Source organism: Dreissena polymorpha, chromosome 10 (genome assembly GCF_020536995.1).
Source record: "Dreissena polymorpha isolate Duluth1 chromosome 10, UMN_Dpol_1.0, whole genome shotgun sequence".
NCBI classification, from domain to species: domain Eukaryota; kingdom Metazoa; phylum Mollusca; class Bivalvia; order Myida; family Dreissenidae; genus Dreissena; species Dreissena polymorpha.
The window spans coordinates 15,649,420-15,669,793 of NC_068364.1; the positions used below are offsets into that span (position 1 = coordinate 15,649,420).

General features: G+C 34.6%; 1 protein-coding gene across 2 annotated transcripts in view; it reads left to right on the top strand.

The window, feature by feature from the left end:
* The first annotated feature begins 1,649 nt into the window (after positions 1–1,649).
* LOC127848596 (interferon alpha-inducible protein 27-like protein 2B) overlaps positions 1,650–20,374 on the top strand; it is a 43,745-nt gene continuing 25,020 nt past the window's right edge. Inside the window, exon 1 of one of the 2 annotated variants that reach the window (XM_052381146.1) lies at positions 1,650–1,688. In XM_052381146.1, coding sequence (XP_052237106.1) covers positions 1,665–1,688 — 24 coding nt within the window. In that variant the 5' untranslated portion in view covers positions 1,650–1,664. Of the gene's footprint in view, positions 1,689–7,076; positions 7,167–20,374 lie in introns of those variants that run through there. The other variant, XM_052381148.1, reaches the window with a different exon arrangement.

A 20,374-nucleotide genomic window follows, 5' to 3' on the forward strand; every position in this document is an offset into this window, starting at 1 on the left:
AAGGCTCTTATTGAGGCCGCCACTTCATAAGCGGCCAGGGGTTTTGGGTTTAGTAAAAGTAACATTTTAAGGTACGTGGGGATTTTTGCCGCTCAGAAAGGCGCATCGTTTAAGCGTGGCAGGCCTTTGGATATGTTGTGGATATTGATAAAGTTGAAAGCTCGGAACCCTGAGTTCTCCTTGCGAAGCCTTCAGATAACTGCAGCAAACAGGCACACGGCCATGACATGTAATGCACCAAAAGAAAAAAAAGTCGCGTACACACATGTTTGAGTGGTTTTGTAACTGGATTACTCATAAATACGAATTAGAAATTCTGCTGTACATTGTATTTGTCTTTAGCTTGAAAACACGAATCTTTAATCTTCAACTTGTTTTCGATACCCGATGGGCTTCATAGACGTTCATGTTCACACACGCTAACTCACGTAGTGCATTAAGCAAGGCATCGTAACTATGTAGTTGCCCAATATTAACCTGATACTCTTGAATAGTGTGAAAATAAATTTAGCAAAACCTCGCTGGTCTAGTATGGCAACCACCAATCGAACTTGTATGCTTCGGGAGAGAAGTCGAACCCGGGTCGCCAAGCTTAGAAGCGCGTGTAGCAACCACTGGTCGATAACGTAAGTATATAAGTAATTTTACATCATTTAATTAGATTAATTCATTTCAATATAAACCAAATATTGAAAAAGCACTAATAGAACAAATATTTTTGCATTATTGACTTAAAATAGTATAAAACCATATAATATATGGCCATTTACTCTGACATCTCTCACTGTCCGACTCAATATCAAAACTGTCCGACTCTCAATCGAACTGGAGTAGCTGTATTCAACTACACATATAGGCGCAATCTAAACCGTTTTGCGTGCAAAAACGGTTGAAATGCGTAGCGGGAATAATAGGCTGGGTACCAGTTTGAAGAAACCGTCCTGACAGTTCTAAATATAGCTCAAATCGTTCGAAACTGAAAACACTGTCCGACTCACGATCACTTTACCCTACTACCGATAATTCATTCAAAACAATTGTTTAAGGCAATTTTTTTAAACGAACCGAATGCAAAACAACGTCTTCATATGCTACGTTTTATATGTAAACCAAAGTTTTATTCCACTCCGTCGTGATTGGTCGCACATTAAATTGAAAACACGTTTTGAAGGCGGCCATAACGTGAAAGAAAAGTAATTAAACTATAAACTTTCGCTAATGGATAAGACTGATTTCGATCATATCTCTATACAGTCGCTGAAACCATAAACAAACATGTGATGGTGGCCGAATCAAATATTGTTATTATTATTGCATATGATTTTAAACCAGCTTGTTGTTTGTTGTATAAGAAAGAAATATCGTGTACAAGTTAAGGAGTAAAATTTTACGCCGCAAGTCCACACCTTTCCCGTCGCCACTAATCGTCAAAATCTAATTTCATTATGCAATGTGCTTGGTAACATTCAGCTTGATTTAACTTAAAAAAATGGATGTTCGTTATCTAGAGTCTCATTTCAAACATTCGTTTCTTTTCCGGTTTGAAAAAGAGCGCATAAAAACTCATTTGAATACATTAATTTAATAATGGAAATTAAAAGGACAGTTTTTCCCTCAGTCGTGATCCGTGTGACCTTCAATAGTGTGTAACATAATTCGATGGGATGCCAATGCCAATACATACACAAGTAAGATGAAGTGTTCATTTAGATTTTACGCTGCTAATTTACAAGTCCTCAAAATATTCTAACAAATAAAATATATTCAGTAACTTTCAAGATCGTAAAATATTGAAGTCCATTAATCAAAATTACTGCGGGCAGCCAGACCCTTACGGGCCTGTCCCGCGATTCACAATTAAAATGAATCCAATGTATATGCTAGCAGAATATCCCCAATACAAATATTGACTTTCTTTGTATACTAAATGGTTGTCGTTGGATCGGGTTGGATCTACAACAAACATGTTGATCATGGAAATGACCTACAATATCGTAACATTTTATTATCAATTGGGTCGAATTTTGTTTGGTTTTTCGCTTTATTTGAATTTCTTTATTAGAGCTGTTATGTATGATCTTTGAAATACCGACAATGGGGTTCAGTTGGGGGCGCCCGATTATCACGGATAAATGAGTTTATCGTTATCTTGCACAGAATATAGTCAAATGATCACATGTGCACTTCAAAATCTTAACTCATTACTGAGATATTCAAGTCTGAAAAGTGATGCGTTAGAATAGACTCCAAGTGTAATGTTAATTATGATATGATATGATGATATATGTGTCGTGATAAAACATTGTATTGTTGTAAAGGCCTTTGTCTCTGTCTAACAATGCTTTGGGATTTATCTATAGATGTGTGTTAAACTACAACTAATTTCTACTATGATAACTTAAGTTATTTGATATGATATTCGGGCCTTAGCTTGAAATTAAAAGAAATTAAAAACTGGACATTAAACCGTAATAACGTCTAGTAATGTTTGGTAAGGAATTAACTTGTAGGAAAAAAGGGTGCATCGAAGGATTATAATGAGAAATCTTAAGGTATGCATGCTTTTGCGTTCTATATAAGCAACGGTAAAAATATTTTTACATTCTAATGTATAGCATGGGTTTGTAGACGCCCATATACTATGTAGCGATCATACTGCGTGTCCACTACCGGCATATCTATGGGCTCCTAATACTGTCGCGTTCATGGTCTAAGTGCAGTCGCAGTTAAAATATTATGGTCGCAGTGGAGTCGAGGAAGACACGACAAAAGCGGGACGCAGATATATCGCCGCGTGAACGCCCAAAAATCGATATATAAACGTAGTATTTAATTTTAGAGTGGTCCTGTTATGTGTTAGTAGTACCCAAAGGAAACCACACATGTCCTGTATGATGACCACTAACCAAGGTCGCACGCTGGGGACACAGGTGGTAAGCGTGTGGCTATGATATTAAATAGTGAAAACATCATTTTGAATGATAAATTATCATATTATAACGAAAAATCAACTTTTCTGGAAAAAATAGGATTGTGAAATTTGTTTAATCATTCAAAACGATGTTTTCACTAACTAATATCACAGGCTTGGCGAAATTGGAAAAAATCTGCCGGTCATCTGGACAGGCATTTCAGAAAATGTGCCGGTCCGGAGAAAACTTTGTCGGACCGAAAAAAAAACAACACAACTATGTACATTAACATAAATAATGATGATCATCCAACGAAATATGTAACAGGGCATCTAATTGGTCAAACTATATTTAACTGACCAATGATATCCATTTAGGCATTATACCAACGTAAACTAAAGTAAGGAGGAAGTATCGAAAATAAAATTGCGGTTAACGGACATTAAGGTTCATATAGAGGCTTCAGTTTGAAAAATGTGGGACCCCTAGCATTGAACTCAAATTTGACTAAACGAAGAGTGCCGCATTGGAAATGTATATATATTTGCTTAAAAGGATGGTTTTCCTTCAAACTGCTACCAATTTTGTGCAGCAACGTCTCATACCATCGACATAATCATTCAAAATACAAAGCGGTTTTAACACAAAAATAGACATTATTTTCAAAAATCTGAATGATGTTTATTCAACGTATTTCAGCGGAAAATTATATAACTAGTTAATAATATCGACATTAATGAGGGCAAGTTACACTTAAATAGTAAAAAAAAGTTTACATATCTAGAAATATCAAAACTCGAACACATGTCATTTCATGACGATGGGGGCATCCATTTTTAAATTAATAAAATCGAAAGAAACATGCTAAAAACTCACTCATCGCCTAATTGACATTCCAAACGGTTGACGATGGCAAATGCATTGAATTGTAATCTTTCCGTTGATGTGTGCAAACTGCATGATCAGACCTCATAAACACTCCAAAAAGTAATAAAAATAATTTTGTAGGAAGCATTTCACCAATGTTTACAATTGTTGTCAAATCACACGCACTTGTATTATTGCGCACAAAATAGTACGCTTACAGACTGACAGAAAGATCGATACTAAACTCCGTTCAATTCATCAAGGTATACTATTTTATTGATAATATATATAATAATAATTCGCTTCAACAACCTAAATGTAAAAATAATTCTTTTAAACGGAGTTTTTAATAATGAAAGTGAAAACAACGGAAGTTGGACGGATATTCTGTGAGATGCAATTCGGCTCCAGAAAAACAATACAAAAACACTAAAAAAAAGACGTGTGGGGGGAATTTTCAGCTGGAAAATATTTGAAATGGGGTAAGTGATTATATCTCTGTGTGATCATTTCTGTTATTAAGCGCGATCTCTTCCTGATTAATGTTAACAGTTGTTTCACTAGTCGCGACCCAACTGTCAGAAAAATGATGTGTTTTCTCAGGTATGTGTATACACATACCAAGTTTTCTTACTACTTCACGTAATTTCGACCGATTTGTAATGCACGTTTTTCTACGGAGCACAGCGAGTGCCACGCTTTCAAAATGGCTAGAAGAAATCGATATACAAATGAGTAGGTTTGCCAAAAGGAACACATTATTCAAAACGGTACAAGGACAGTAGTTGTTCAGGAAGGAAGAAAGAAAAAACCATGATACCTAGCTGTGTATTTCTATGCAAAACTATGCTTTCTGGAGTCGTCTGCACAAAACTCATAAAATCTTGTTATTGATGAGCAATATCTACTTTTATTACAATGATTTCTACCCAGCCGAACCTATTTCTTTATATTTATTTACAATTTTATATGTCGTCTGCAATTTCTTTCAATATGAGATGGTTTAAAATTTTCCATTTGGTTATAGCAAAATTATTAAGCCCTTGAAATAGAATGGTGACTCTTATTATCCACCATACCTGGATTTTAAAAAAGTAGTTCAGTTTAGTTATTTTTAGAACTTTGTTTAGGAAAATTATCCAAAAATGCAGTTGAATAATAACTCATTTGTTGTTTTCCGACAATAATTTTCTGTGAAATGTTGCTAACTTGACCTTTTATATGTATATTGCTTTGTATTTATTCAACTTACGGTCGTGCATATCCTTCCTAACTTTAGATTGAGATTTTGTAAATTAGTGTAAAATGTATTGGTTTAAAACAAAAATATGAATAAAGCAAAAACATATTGAATGTCATAAATGTGTTTATGTTATTCTATCCGTCTTTACCTTTAAAATGATATATAGTTTGACCATATTGTACCACATTGAATGAAGAAAAACAAAAGCAAAGTTTTAATGAATTTTATCCCTCCCATGAACCTTAACTTGTACAATTTTAAATGATAACTTGTTTGAGACACAGGTGTAGGGCGCGTGGCCAAGTCACTTTAACACTATCAATTTGTCATAAAACAATATTTTTTTATCATATTGACCAAAAAAAAATTCTATTTTTTTTCCTGATATGATATATATGAACAAGGTAGGTGGTATCTCTTGACGCAGAAAAATCACCTTCATCAACATTTTAAGCGATTAATTGCCTTAATGGCGGTCGATTTTCGTAAACTATGTACCATTTTGTTGGGAAAGGTTGCCTCGTGATGAAAAATGACCACAAACAGCTACTTGCCAACATACACTACAAAAAAATACTTCTCGAACTCGTAGAAATGCTTGGTCGGCGATTGATGAAGGTGATTTTTCTGTGTCAAGAGATACCTACCTTGTTCATATAATTCATATCAGAAAAAAAAATTTTTAGATTTTTTTTTGGCAATATGATAAAAAATATTGTTTTATGACAAATTGATAGTGTTAAAGTGACTTGGCCACGCGCCCTACACCTGTGGTTAGAGACCTATGACGAGTGCATGTTATCACTAGATTATTGTTTATAATTTATAAACAACCTTTTTAAAGCCATGCTTCATACAGAAATTCATATTTTAATGTCCTTATCAACTCGAAAAATATGTCAAAGCTACCAAGATCTTTTTTGTTAGAACGCAGTTGCCGATTTTGCGACTGAGTTTGAAGTAGGTGTTGTGTAACCAGTTGGTTTTGCTTATTGTACGCAACAAACTTATTGCAAACATCAAAACAATGAGCGGTTTCATTTTCATGATGACACAGATTTGTAAGCATTAAGTCTACCAATTTCCACGCAGAGTTGTCGTTCCTTGCTCTCACATACAACTCTGCATAAGGCTCAGCACGCAATTTTGTCTACCAAATAGCTAAAACCGAACAGACGCATACAATGTATATTTGAGTGGATATTTAAGATCGCATGCATTTAATTAAGAAAAATGACTTAAATGTACGATTAATCGTGCAAAAACTTGTGAGTTTTAATGCAACTCTTTGCCCATTTACACAGATGTAATCATTCCACACACTTCACAGATGTAAACAATTGTACATATTTTTTATTGAGTGACATTAGGCATTGCTTCGACGTATTTATGTATGTTGGTTTCTTAAAGGGATCTTTTCACGCTTTGGTAAATTGACAAAATTGAAAAAAGTTGTTTCAGATTCGCAAATTTTCGTTTTAGTTATGATATTTGTGAGGAAACAGTTATACTGAACATTTACCATGCTCTAATATAGCCATTATATGCATCTTTTAACGCGAAACGATTGAATAATTTGGAGAGTTCTGTTTTTGTCGTTAAATTTTGTGCAACTACGAAGATTGCTTATATTACGTATAAAATACGTCCAGGGTGTGTATTCGGCGAAATAGCTCAGTAGGTTAGAGCGTTTTTACTTCAGGACTCTGGCAGGACTCCAGGGGTCACTAGTTCGAAACCTGCTCCGGGCAATGTTCTTTTCCCTTTTTTAAATTTTATTCTTGATTTTTACTGCAGCTTTTACGATCCAATGTTTACATTTATCAATATAAAGCATTTAATGAATAAGTTAAAAAATGCCAAAATCTGTGAAAATGCCCCTTTAACATAAAAAACATATCAATTTTATAATAATTAATTAAGACTGGTATAAGATATCATGGTATGAGATGGTTTTCTTTAATGCAGTTAATGCAATGTAACCGTCGTGCAAGAGATTGTTTAGTATACTGTAACCTCAATGATGAACGCTTGGAATGATCATGACATGAATGAGACGCTTTCAAAACAATAGTCCGTTCTGAGCCCAACACGGAGGTGAATGTAATGTGACCGTCGTGCAAGAACCAACCTGTTATAGTGTAGTAAGGGGTTTGCTCTTCGAATTTTTAACATTGAAATTGTTTTATTTGTTTGCATTCATTTCACACTTTGCCTGTCGCCAGGACCGATAATCATATTCTTGTTTAACCTACCGGACCAAATGGAAATCTGCCGGTCAGGATCGGCGGACCGGCAATTTCGCAAAGCCTGTCTTGTTTATATATTCCATGCATTATCATACTAGCCACACGCCACGGACTCTAAATTAGTCGGATAAGAAACGGGACCGTTACGCCAAATATCTTGTTGTGTCTAAGTCACGTGACCGTGTCGTATCTATCGAACTTTTATCGAAGCGCCAAGGTAATACATTTTGATGTACCCACTCACGTAGTTCTTCTTGAATGCTCTGAGCTTTTATGAGTACATACGTACAGCTCATAGTTCTTCTTGGTAAAACCAAATTCAATGTAAAAAAATAATGTCTCCCATATGTCCATAAAATCGAGTTAAATCAACCTAATACATTGTAACAACCACAATACCTGTTGCAATCGACATCAATTTGCGTGTATTTGTTGAGAAATGCTCAAAACATAAACTTGATAACAAATCGTTCATGGCGGAAGTTGTGAATTGTCGATTTGAGCAAAGCAAAAGAAAAGGTTACACTGCACAAATTGTTTTCACTGTAGTATCTGACGATGTCTTGTGGTAGCAGTTGAAATTGTATTGCGCATAACAGTGTAGTTTGAATTATGACACATTCTTATTACTGTATTCTCGCTGCGATCGGATAAGTGGCAGAGTCCGTGCTTTTAGATACGACATTGTATAAACAGTTATTGCGCTGTATGCTAATTGAACTGAAAATCCGGAAAAAAATCTGGATGTAGTGTCGGGTGTTCTTACATGCTTAGCAAGTCTACCGCCCTGTTATGTACTCTGCGGTGCATTGACAAAGGGATTAACACGTGCGAATGTCTTTGTTAGGCAATATACCATTTCAGAGCTGATGAGGGTACTGATTATCGAGGGGTAGATAAAGCTATTACTGAAAGGGGTTGCCAAGAGATAAGGCTGTAGTATTGAATACTTAATAAATATTTTATTTTTTCATGCTAAACAATTTAGTACTTAATTAATTAACGGAATGAAATAAATATTAGCATAAACGTATATAGATGTATGTCTACTTATGTACATATTGTAAAGCTTGATACTGTGTGTGATTATGAAATAAATATTAAAATAACAGTGTATAGATGTATGTCTCCTAGTGTACATATTGTAAAGCTTTGATAATGTGTGTAAATATTGAAATACATATTAAAATAAAAGCATATAGAACCCGTCCCTTGCCGTTGTCTATCCGTATGGTCGTTCGTTAGTGGGAGACAGTTGACTGAGAGAGACGTTTAAGAGTGTTGAGTGCTTAAGGCTGTCTGTATTAAAGACTTTGTTGACTAAAGAGATGGGTGAAAGTGTGTTATGCGTTAGGGAAGGTTGCGTTTTAAAGAATTGTTCTGTATGTGAGTGTGATCTTTGTCAGTGTTGTTCGAGTTGCTGTGCAAAATGCAGATGTGTTGGTGTTTTGGAGAGATTTTTCATTTGATTTATTGTCACTGATTAAAATGTTATGATAAACAAACAAGAATAACAAGCGAATAATATATATATATACTGGCATTTCCCCAGGAATTTGGTCAGGCACTGCGGCAGGCGGTTCGTGTCGAATTCTTTATATACTTTCTAAATGTTAAAAATCAAAATCCACACTACTTTGGAGCTACCAAATCACAACATTTCTTTTAATATTTATGTATTTGTCATCAGTTCATTTTACTCGAGTCATATATTGTAATATTAAATAACAACCAAAATAAACAGAAAGCAAAAAAAATATTGAAAACATTCTGTGACCCATGGAAAATCTTGTTTCCAACTACTGGTCGTTTATTAGATTGTATTCTGTTATGCACAGACTGAAGAAAAATGTGTTGCAGGTATATAGCGAATTTCGTAAATATGAAAGAAACTATATATATATTGGATCTGAATATATTAAATATTGGTACTGTTAAGCTATAGTCGCCGTAAAGAAAATAATGTGAACACATTTTAAAGTCTCTATAACGCTCAAAATCAACGAAAATTTCGTTAAGTATTTCGTAAAATAAAGTTAACACCTTAACAATCAGTGTTCCTTATAGCAATATCCAAAATTTCAACGCTAGATGTGATATGATTACATAGATTTTGTAGATACAAAATGCTCGTGTTTATTTATTTGTGGCCACAATTAATTCCCGCGAATATATCTATTAATACGACACACGAACACCATTTTAGTGTCCATGTGTCGTATGAATAGATATGCAAAACAATAATGAAAACGAGCATTTTGTATCTACAAATATCTATTTTACCAGTCCACATCTGGCGTTGAAATTTCGGCAATTGCCATAAAGAAAACTGATTTTTAGCTCCACTGGCCAAAGGCCAGCGGGGCTTATGTCATGGTCCTGTGTCCGTCGTGTGTGCGTCCGTGCGTGCGTCCGTGCGTGCGTGCGTTAACTTTTTCTTTCAACATCTTCTTCTCCTAAACTACTGGTCCAAATCTGATGAAATTTCTCAGGAATGTTCCTGTTGTGAACCTCTCTCAAATTTGTTCAAATTATGCCCCTGGGGTCAAATTTGACCCTGCCCCGGGGATTCAAAATATTGAAAATTTGCTTATATAAGGCCTATTTTGTGCAAACTTTATAAATCTTCTTGTCCATAACCATTAGGCCTAGGGCTACCAAATTTGGTATGTATTGACATCTTATAGTCCTCTACCAAGTTTATTAAAATTATGCCCCTGGGGTCAAATTTGACCCTGCTCCGGAGGGGTCAAACAATTGAAAATTTGCTTATATAAGGCCTATTTTGTGCAAACTTAAAAAATCTTCTTGTCCATAACCATTGGGCCAAGGGCTACCAAATTTGGTATGTAGTGACATCTTATAGTCCTCTACCAAGTTTGTTCAAATAATGCCCCTGGGGTCAAATTTGACCCTGCCCCGGGGGGTCAAAAAAATGAAAATTTGCTTTTATAAGGCCTATTTTGTGCAAACTTTAAAAATCTTCTTGTCCGTAACCATTGGGCCTAGGGCTACCAAATTTGCTATGTAGTGACATCTTATAGTCCTCTACCAAGTTTGTTCAAATTATGCCCCTGAGGTTGAATTTGACCCTGCCCCGGGGGGTCAAAACATTGAAAATTTGCCTATATAAGGCCTATTTTGTGCAAACTTTAAAAATCTTCTTGTCCATAACCGTATGGCATAGGACTACCAAATTTGGTATGTAGTGACATCTTATTGTCCTCTACCAAGTTTGTTCAAATTATTCCCCTGGGGTCAAATTTGACCCCGCCCCGGGGGGTTAAAAAATTGAAAATTTGCTTATGTAAGGCCTATTTTCTGCAAACTTTAAAAATCTTCTTGTCCATTACCATTGAGTCTAGGGCTACCAAATTTGCCATGTAGTGACATCTTATAGTCCTCTACCAAGTTTGTTCAAATTATGCCCCTGGGGTTAAATTTGACCCTGCCCCGGGGGGTTAAAAAATTGAAAATTTGCTTATATAAGGCCTATTTTGTGCAAACTTTAAAAATCTTCTTGTCAATAACCAATTGGCCTAGGGCTACCAAATTTGCTATATTGTGACATCTTATAGTCCTCTACCAAGTTTGTTCAAATTATGCCCCTGGGGTCAAATTTGATCCTGCCCCGGGGGTTTAAAAAATTGAAAATTTGCTTATATAAGGCCTATTTTGTGCAAACTTTAAAAATCTTCTTGTCCATAACCATTGGGCCTAGGGCTACCAAATTTTGTATGTAGTGACATCTTATAGTCCTGTATCAAGTTTGTTCAAATTATGCCCCTAGGGTCAAATCTGACCCTGCCCCGGGGGGTCAAAAAATTGAACATTTGCTTATATAAGGCCTATTTTGTGAAAACTTTAAAAATCTTCTTGTCCATAACCATTGGGCCAAGGGCTACCAAATTTGGTATGTAGTGACATCTTATAGTCCTCTACCAAGTTTTTTCAAATAATGCCCCTGGGGTCAAATTTGTCCCTGCCCCGGGGGGTCAAAAAATTGAAAATTTGCTTATATAAGGCCTATTTAATGAAAACTTTAAAAATCTTCTCGTCCATTACCATTGGGCCTAGGGCTACCAAATTTGGTATGTAGTGGCATCTAATAGTCCTCTACCAAGTTTGTTCGAATTATTCCCCTGGGGTCAAATTTGACCCTGCCCTGGGGGGTCAAAAAATCAAAAATTTGCTTATATAAGGCTTATTTTGTGCAAACTTTAAAAATCTTCTTGTCCATAACCGTATGACATAGGGCTACCAAATTTGGTATGTACTGACATCTTATAGTCCTCTACCAAGTTTGTTCAAATTAAGCCCCTGGGATCAAATTTGACCGTTCCCCAGGGGTCACAAAATTGAACATATGCTTATATCGGGTCCATTTTGTGCAAACTATAAAAATCTTCTTGTCCATAACCATTGGGCCTATTTCTACCAAATTCGGTAGGTAGTGACATCTAATAGTTCTCTACTTAGTTTGTTCAAATTATGCCCCTAGGAACAAATTTGACCTTGTCCCAGGGGTCACAAAAATGAACATATGCTTAAATAAGGCCTTTTTTGTGCAAACTTTAAAAATCTTCTTGTTCTTAATTATAGAGCTTAGGGCTACTAAATTTGGTATGTAGTGATATCTTATAGTCCTCTACCAAATTTGTTCAAATTATTCCCCTGGGCTCAAATTTGACCCGGCCCCGAGGGTCACAAAACTGAACATATGACGTTTACCAGTGGAGATTACTGCGGCTGTTTGGCTGTGACCAACAACAACATCAACATCTTGTAAACATGAGATAAAACCCTGTCATTTAGTGCCATTTTAGGTCAGATGGTATCTGCTTACAAAGGCATTGAAGTAAGAACATGTGTTATGAATGTTTTTCTTATAAACTGAAAAAAGTCGGGTTTTATTTAAATATGTCGAAAGTGACCATACATCCGGATGAAAATATTTTGGATGACATGTTAATTTCATGTCTTTTTTATAGTGTTAAAACCAGTTTAATAATATATTATTGATTTTAAAAACACAGCTTCCATGAACATAATTATTTCAAGGAAAGTCAATATATGATACTGCACGGTAAACTCAAACTTTGTATCGAAGAAAAGGTGTTGAAATTAATGAAGTGCAATGTCTTAACTATCGTATATGCTGCTTTTTAATAACTAATTATTCATTGTTCCATTTGTGAATCGTGACTGATCATGAATTGTTGAAATGATTGTCAATTGCTCAACAATCCATATATATTTCTGACCATTTTATAATTTTCTTAATATTAGTTATGAATTGATCTTAGAAGTCAAATGTATTACTTAATTAAATACATTTATAAATATAAAGAAATAATCTTTAGATTATCATAATATTCTCAGGCTTGTTGGTCTTAGGGATGTGTGGGTTGATGAGCAATTTCTCCTTTTATCACAATTATTTCTACCCTACCTGATCATTTCCTTCATATTCCATTTTAATTCAATTGACGTCTGCAACCTCTTTCAAATTGGGAAAGTCCAAAATGTGTTGTTTGGTAAAGGGTTAAGGAATTTTGATTCCTATGGGTCTTGTGAATCTGTTTCAAATCAAATGCGTAGATTTGATCTTCAGCATCTAAAAATATGTGAAATAGAAAGAACGACAATATATTTTGGAGAGATAAATGTACCTACGTTATAAGCAAAGGACCTGTGCAACAATTCCCAGGCTTTTTTTTCTGTTTAGTTAACACGGTAGTAACTTTTTCCATATATAAAATACTCATCCTTCCAACTTTAAGCGCCCAGTGGGACGAGGGATAGAAAGAGAAAGTCACAATTTGCTTGAGTACATTTCAACCCATGCGCATTACACGTTTTTTTTCGCAAAGAAAAAACAGTGGAGCGATGCAGGGCCATCATGGCCCTCTTGTTAATTGGTTACGTTTATTTTACAAACAATTGTATGAAATGTTCTATGATTTTGAGTAGTTATGTTACTGTAAATGGTCGAGAGCAATCAAATAAGACGTTTAATTGTATTTATAACTGAAATTACCCACAACCGCAACACACATCAGTTACGGTTTGTTTTTGAAGCAAGTTCTTGATACTTTTTTTTCTGTCGTAAAAAATTAAAATATTTAAAAGATCGCTGTGGCGTAGTGGATATGGTGTCCGCCTAGAGATCGGGAAGTCACGGGTTAAAACCCCACTGTGAGCGTTCCTTCGATCTCCCCCAAAAGACACCAAGTACTGGTTCTAGTCCCAGGAAACGGACTCGAGAGCGTTTATATAAGCCTACGGCTTTCGATGCAATCGAGCTACAATAAATAGGTTTGAACTAATTAAAATAGAACAAACAAACAATTTGAGCATATCTTTAATTGCTCTTACTCCACGTGTACCGGTAATAATAGATCATTATCGGCCATTATTAGGGGACAAACATCATAATTGATCCCCATGAACGACCCGTAAATCGTTCAAACATGTTATCTAAGCCCCTTATGCACACACCGCTGATAAGAGCGTGCATGTTTTGATTGAACATTGGCCGAATGCAGACAGCAAGCGCTTGTGAGAATTTCAAGTGCACGCATTTTAGCCCGCTGGGCTAAAATCGCCTGGGGAAATCATAATTCTTATAATCCATGCATTACACTTTTGTTATTTTCAATTTTGTATATGGCGAAAAGCAAGTGTATGCTTTAGAGCTAATACATGTATATGTTGCTGCTGTAGATGTTGTATTATAATTCCCTTACGGCAGATCTGACCGCTATTCATATACAATTAACATAAGTATTAATTAAAATTTGAACAAATTATACATAAAATTTCTGTCCATTTAAAACAAATATTTAATATTTGAAAATAACCTTTCTTAAAAACATAAATTGTATGTTCGGAGAAAAGCATAGGTAAACCGTTTATTGGTACATGTTGTAAACACACCGCGTGCGTTCCTTTAATTTTTCTTTTGGTTGATAAAAACTGTTCCATATGCAAACGAGTTGACATTTACATTAACGGTTGACGTGTTTGAAACTTTGATTAAAATCTTTCTTCTGCGAGCACACCGTATCATGTAAGTTATCTTAACTTGCTCATTATAGATATATTGACGATCTATTTGTGTTAATTCATGCCAGAAAATAGTTTATGTTGCTAATTTTACCACTAAATCAGCGCCCAGATTTCAGGCGGTGATTTTGCTATGGTAAATCGCGAAACCAGTTGCAACTCCCAGGACCCGTAGGGTCAATAGCTGGGAGTTGGATTATTGCAACTACCCACTCACGTATTTTGTTAAATTATAGTTTCATTTCTATGCCGATTTTGACAAAGAATATTATATCATTAGAAAGCTTACGTAACGTAGTTTTCAAATATATAAATATATATTAAGTTTTTCTTCTGATTTCGGCAGTCAAGCAAGTTATAACTTAAACTTTTGCAAATATACCGTGTTGGAGTTTTAGAATCTAGATTTACGGTTGACATGTTCGTATTTTATACCGATTTGTAGCGTTTATATTTGGAGTTCAGTTTTAAAAATAACATCTTGCTTAGGAGAATAGAATTCTGTATATGATAGAAAAAATGGTTTAAAAATGAAAGCAAGTAAGGAATGAAGGCGGAAGAAAGAAGCGCGCGGTCCTAACGAACCGAGCTGATGCTAAGGTCTTAGCGATTATGCTTTTGTTTGGATACCGGCCATTGAATTTTCTTTGCCACGATTATTATATTTTTTATGGAATATTTTGAAATATTTTGTTCTAGAGACATATCAATAAAGCTAAGTATTAATGAAGCTTAATAAATTAACGATTTCAGCTCTTGATTATAACACAGAAAGTGTGTTAATTTTATGATGAAACAGCGTATATAGCGGTACCCCTTGATATTTTTTGGCTTTGCATACTTCAAATATAATGGGTGTCAAGATATTCATCGTTTGTTGTTTATTATCAAAAAGGTAATTATGTAAAATTATATGAAAGGTTATTAACCATAAATTATCAATTAATTAAAAGTATTTAAAGATTCTTGAAAATCACGGTCAACTGTCTATGCATGTATATTGAAATATATTTATAAGTTATCAGAGTTATAAATATATAGAATTCTAAATTATAACTCTGTATTATTTGTATTTTTCGGAAAGATTATTTAACCCCGTTGTGGTCAAATGAGAATGCTGTTTTTAATCATGTTGTTCCATACACTACCATACACTCTTTCTAGGAAAACGAAATGACGGAGTTTTTTTTACCGGTACCCGCTAAATACGTTAAATGTTAAGTATTAGATTTTTTAAATGTTTAAAATGTACATGTATAGGTATTAAGCACTTATAATTATTATGATTAAGCTGGCTGACATCTATACAGTATTTAGTTTATGGCAATCTGTATGGGCAGATGACTATAAATGTTTTCAATACGCTACATATCTTATAAACGCAAAATTGAGTATTTGGCGTTACATTACTCCAAGAAATGACCACTAATACCACGAGAAGACATGGAGGTACCATAAAAAGTGTAAACTGACCAGACATTGCCACCTGTGGTTAGGGACCAATATACAGGTATAGGTCCCTGCTGTGGCGTATGACACCATAGTGTTATTTAGTATTGGTCGGCACAGTATCTGATCATAACGAGATGATTGGTTTGTGCTGAACACATGGGCAATAAAACCACAGATCTATCAATAAACAAGATTATTTAGATATCTTTTATTGAACACCGCGATAAAAATGCTCAAACCACGGCCTCTAGATTACACGGATAAGAAACATGGCAACATTCTCAGAATCATCACTGCTATATGTGTAATCACCTAACAATTCGTCTAAAAATAATTTATATATTTGAGTTGAAGATGATGTACTGTTGTATAAGTCCGAATAAACTATCTGTCTGCCTGTCTAAATCTAAGCCGTCATCGTCCCAGTGAAAACGAGAGCGCCGATGGCGCTGAAAGCATAGTTGCAAGATACAGGGAAGTTGCTGCTGAAGTAAATGTTAAGGTCAAAATATAATAAATAGTTTCCTTATATGTTTCGATGTAAAAGCGACAACTTTGAGCGAAAATAAATACAACATTTTGCACATAGAGATCCCCATAACCATTACTTTTCTTGACGGGCATTCTTAGCTGAATCGATTAAAGCAATAAAAAAGATATGTCATTTTCAAACCAAAAAAGAATTTGACTCAAATCAAAATCGACTGTTTTGCGTCTTTTTTTCGGTCGTTTTCTAGTGGATTGTAACCTTTTGCAGTGCCATTTTTTACTTTAATCTCCAACTTTATCCTATTTCAGGGATTTAGTAGTGAACACCTATGCTTACCCTGTCAATATCTCCAAACGATAAAACCAGAACAACAGTCTAAAGTGTATAACATGCCTTCGAGGAAAATATGATGATTTGTTTAGAAAGTACAGCCCTTCATGACTCGATTGTTTAGTATATTGTAACCTTAACGATTGCTGAAATCACGAGTCGCCCCCCTTGTTACCATAATGTTCTATTTTTAGAAACGGGAATTCCAAATAGTGACGAATGTGAATGGTTTCAAAATGACATAACTATGAAAATAAATACGTAGAATTACATTATTTCACGCATACCATTATGCAACCATCCGTTTTCTTTTCCGACTTGATACATTTACAGCTTTCCATTTAATATTTTACAGACACAACACTCGTACAGAATTCGCGCGAATCCATTAAATCCGATGCCACATTTAAACCGTTAGCTCTACTCGTAACGTTAATTTCTGGCTCAAAGTAAATCATTTTAACTTCAATTAACACATCTCTATTACTTTCAAACTCTACTTCATCAAATCCATAGAAAGGCAGGTCAGAATCCATGTCATAAATCAGAAAACATTCATCGTACTCCGCCATTTTTTACACATTTTCAAAGAATAAAAATGCTTTATGCCCCACTTCCTGCTGAGAATATGTTTTAATTTCTATTTATAATTAACCGATGAAATGTTACATATCCTTAAACCAGGGCCTTATGAATTCAGTTATGTAAACATTTGACCTCTCACAGAACAGTAAACAAAGGAAATAGAAATTAGGTGTGAGGTCACTATCAACAAGAACAGAATTGTTTTACGAACGAAATTTGTTTTAGTTTCTTAGGTTTTTTCACGTAAAACGGTCTTAGAAAAATTCACTTAAAACGGTGTAAGCAATATTTTTGGAAGAAAACGTTAGAAAAACGTTTCCAAAAAAAAAATGTAAGAATTACCATATACTAAATTAAATAGATATTTCGTCTGATTTTTGATCAGGTAAGGCTTCATAATGGTCAACCGATCGATGCGGGGTTTCGAAATGTCGTATATACCTAAAGCATAGGTGCGTTGCACCAATGCTAAAAATCTGATTGTGAATAGTTGGACATGATGCCCTGATGTCAAAATACGAAATGACCCGCGTAACACCGACCGTGATTTTCAAGAATCTTTAATAAATTGATAATTTAAGGTAAATACCATTTCATATAATTATACATAATAACTTCGTTGATAATAAACAGCAAACGATGAATGTTTTTGACACCCATTTTATTTCAAGTATGCATGCAAAGCCGAATAATATCGAGAGGGTCCGCTTTATACTCTGTTTCATCATAAATTTAATACCCTTTCTCTGTTATAAACAAGAGCTGAAATCGTTAATTTATTAAGATTCATTTATAATAAGCTTTATTGATATGTTTCTTGAACAAAATACTACAATATATTCCATAAAAATATAATAATATGGCAAAGGAAATTCAATGGCCGGTTTCTAAACAAAAGCATAATCGCCAAGACCGTAGCATCAGTTCAGTGCGTTAGGAACGCGCGCTACTTTCTTCCGCCTTCATTCCTTAATTACTTTCGTTTTTAAACATTTTTTTTCTATCGTATACAGAATTATATTCTTCTAAGCAAGATGTAATTTTTAAATCTGAACTCCAAATATAAACGCTACAAATCGGTATAAAGTACGAACATGTCAACCGTAAATCTAGATTCTAAAACTCCAAAACGGTATGATATTTGCAAAATTTAAAGTTATAACTCGCCGGGCTGTCGAAATCAGATGAGAAACTTAATATATATTTATATATCTGTTTACTACGTAACTTAAGCTTTCTAATGGTATATAATTTGTCAAAATCGGCCGAGAAATGAAACTATACTTTAACAAAAGACGTGAGTGGGTACATCAAAATGTATAACCTCGGCGCTTCGCTGTACGCTAATTGTAAAAGATCGATAGCCACAACACGGTAAAACGCGCGGTGGTAAAACATAAAATGTGTATTTCTTGTGTTTAACTCGCTATAAATCCTTTAATAACAACGGGAATATACTTAAAGTTATATTTTTTTGAAAGAGGAATTAATAAGCAACAAGATAACGTTTAAACCAATAAAATCGGATGAATAGTTATTGCATAAGATTGAATTTACTACAGTAAGGGTCAAATACTCGATTCATCTCCTATCAATATACACTCCGTGCACACGCTAACCACCTGTGGAACACACTTCGCGATTTTAAAATAAAACGATCGATTTTGACCATGTCGACTAAGCATACATTTCAGTTTTTCATTGGTTGAATATAACATAGATAGGGACACTCCAAGGTTGACTATGGCATAAATACGGAATCCGGATAGTGCCATCTTTAATCTCGCCCTTCTTTCATCAAGGGCGACACTAGACACACGAAGCGATACACGATATTTTGCGCGACAGTCGCGGCGACACAGGGTATTTTGAGGGACAGTCGCGGCGACGCACGATATATTTAACACGATATATCGCCTTCCGGGCTACCTAGCTACACAAGGGCGATATAGGAGGTTTAGGCGTGACGCCACAAGAGGGATTTTCCGCTACTAAAAATAGATTGGCCGTCACACATCTCGATCGCGGTCATTTACATTGTATTAGAGTAAAGGTCGTCGGAAGACTAAATACTGACAATTTCACAAAACAAAACTATAAATACCCGTATTCTTTTTTAAAGTAAGACTTAAATAAATTACAATTGAAAAATAATAAAACATATAATAATTGGATTAAAATTATAAGTGGTGTGGATGCGATAGTGTTATTTTTCATCAGAGACAGAAATTTATTGTAAGGGGTGCGTTGAATCAGTTATAAAACAAAGCCCTAAAATAGCGCATTTACATTAAATCTTTCAATGTAGTTTTAATTTTCTTTACATTGAATTAATGTTCGTTTTGTTTACATTAAATGAAAATATTAATAAATTGTATCATTCAAATGGAGAAAAAAACACCTGCATATTTTGAAAATTGAAATGTCTTTGCATATACATGTGTATTGAAAACTCTTTACTAGTGATAATGAGCAATTTATGATACCATAAATCTATGCATATAATTTATTGTACGCAAGTATTTTATATACCTACGATGATCACCTACGATGATCAAACGTGATTGCTTGTTTTGATGTTTCGAACACTCAGTAACGTACGTTCTTTACACATATAGCAGAGTTTACATTTGCAGGTACCCGATAATACGTTAATTGTGTAGCAGTAAATTTGTACAATACTTTAAATTTATAGTTATAAAACACTTTATTGTTGTGCTTAAACTGGCTAATATGTATACACTGAACAGTTCCTGTTAATCCATTTATGACAAATGTTTATTTTTAAACTATGTTCAAATATTTTATTATAGCAACTGTTAAGTATTAGGCTTAAATGACTGCTCAATATGCCAAAAGATGACATGGAGGTATTATAAATTGTGTTTAATATATTTATTTTTTTTAAATCAGAGTTTATTTACAGGTCCTACCGGCCTCTTCACGAGGTCTTTGAGGTCCGACCTGAATTGTGTTTAATAACCAGACACATGTGGTTTTTATAGGGTATAGGTCACTGGGTTTATGACACCCCGTTTTATTAGTACTTGTCTGGACAGTATCCGATCATAACGAGATAATCGGTTTGTGATGAACAGAGGGGCCATTAAACACCGGGTTACAAATGCTGAAACAAAGAGTGTCAAAATTGGTGTGAACAATTAAATAAAATCAATTA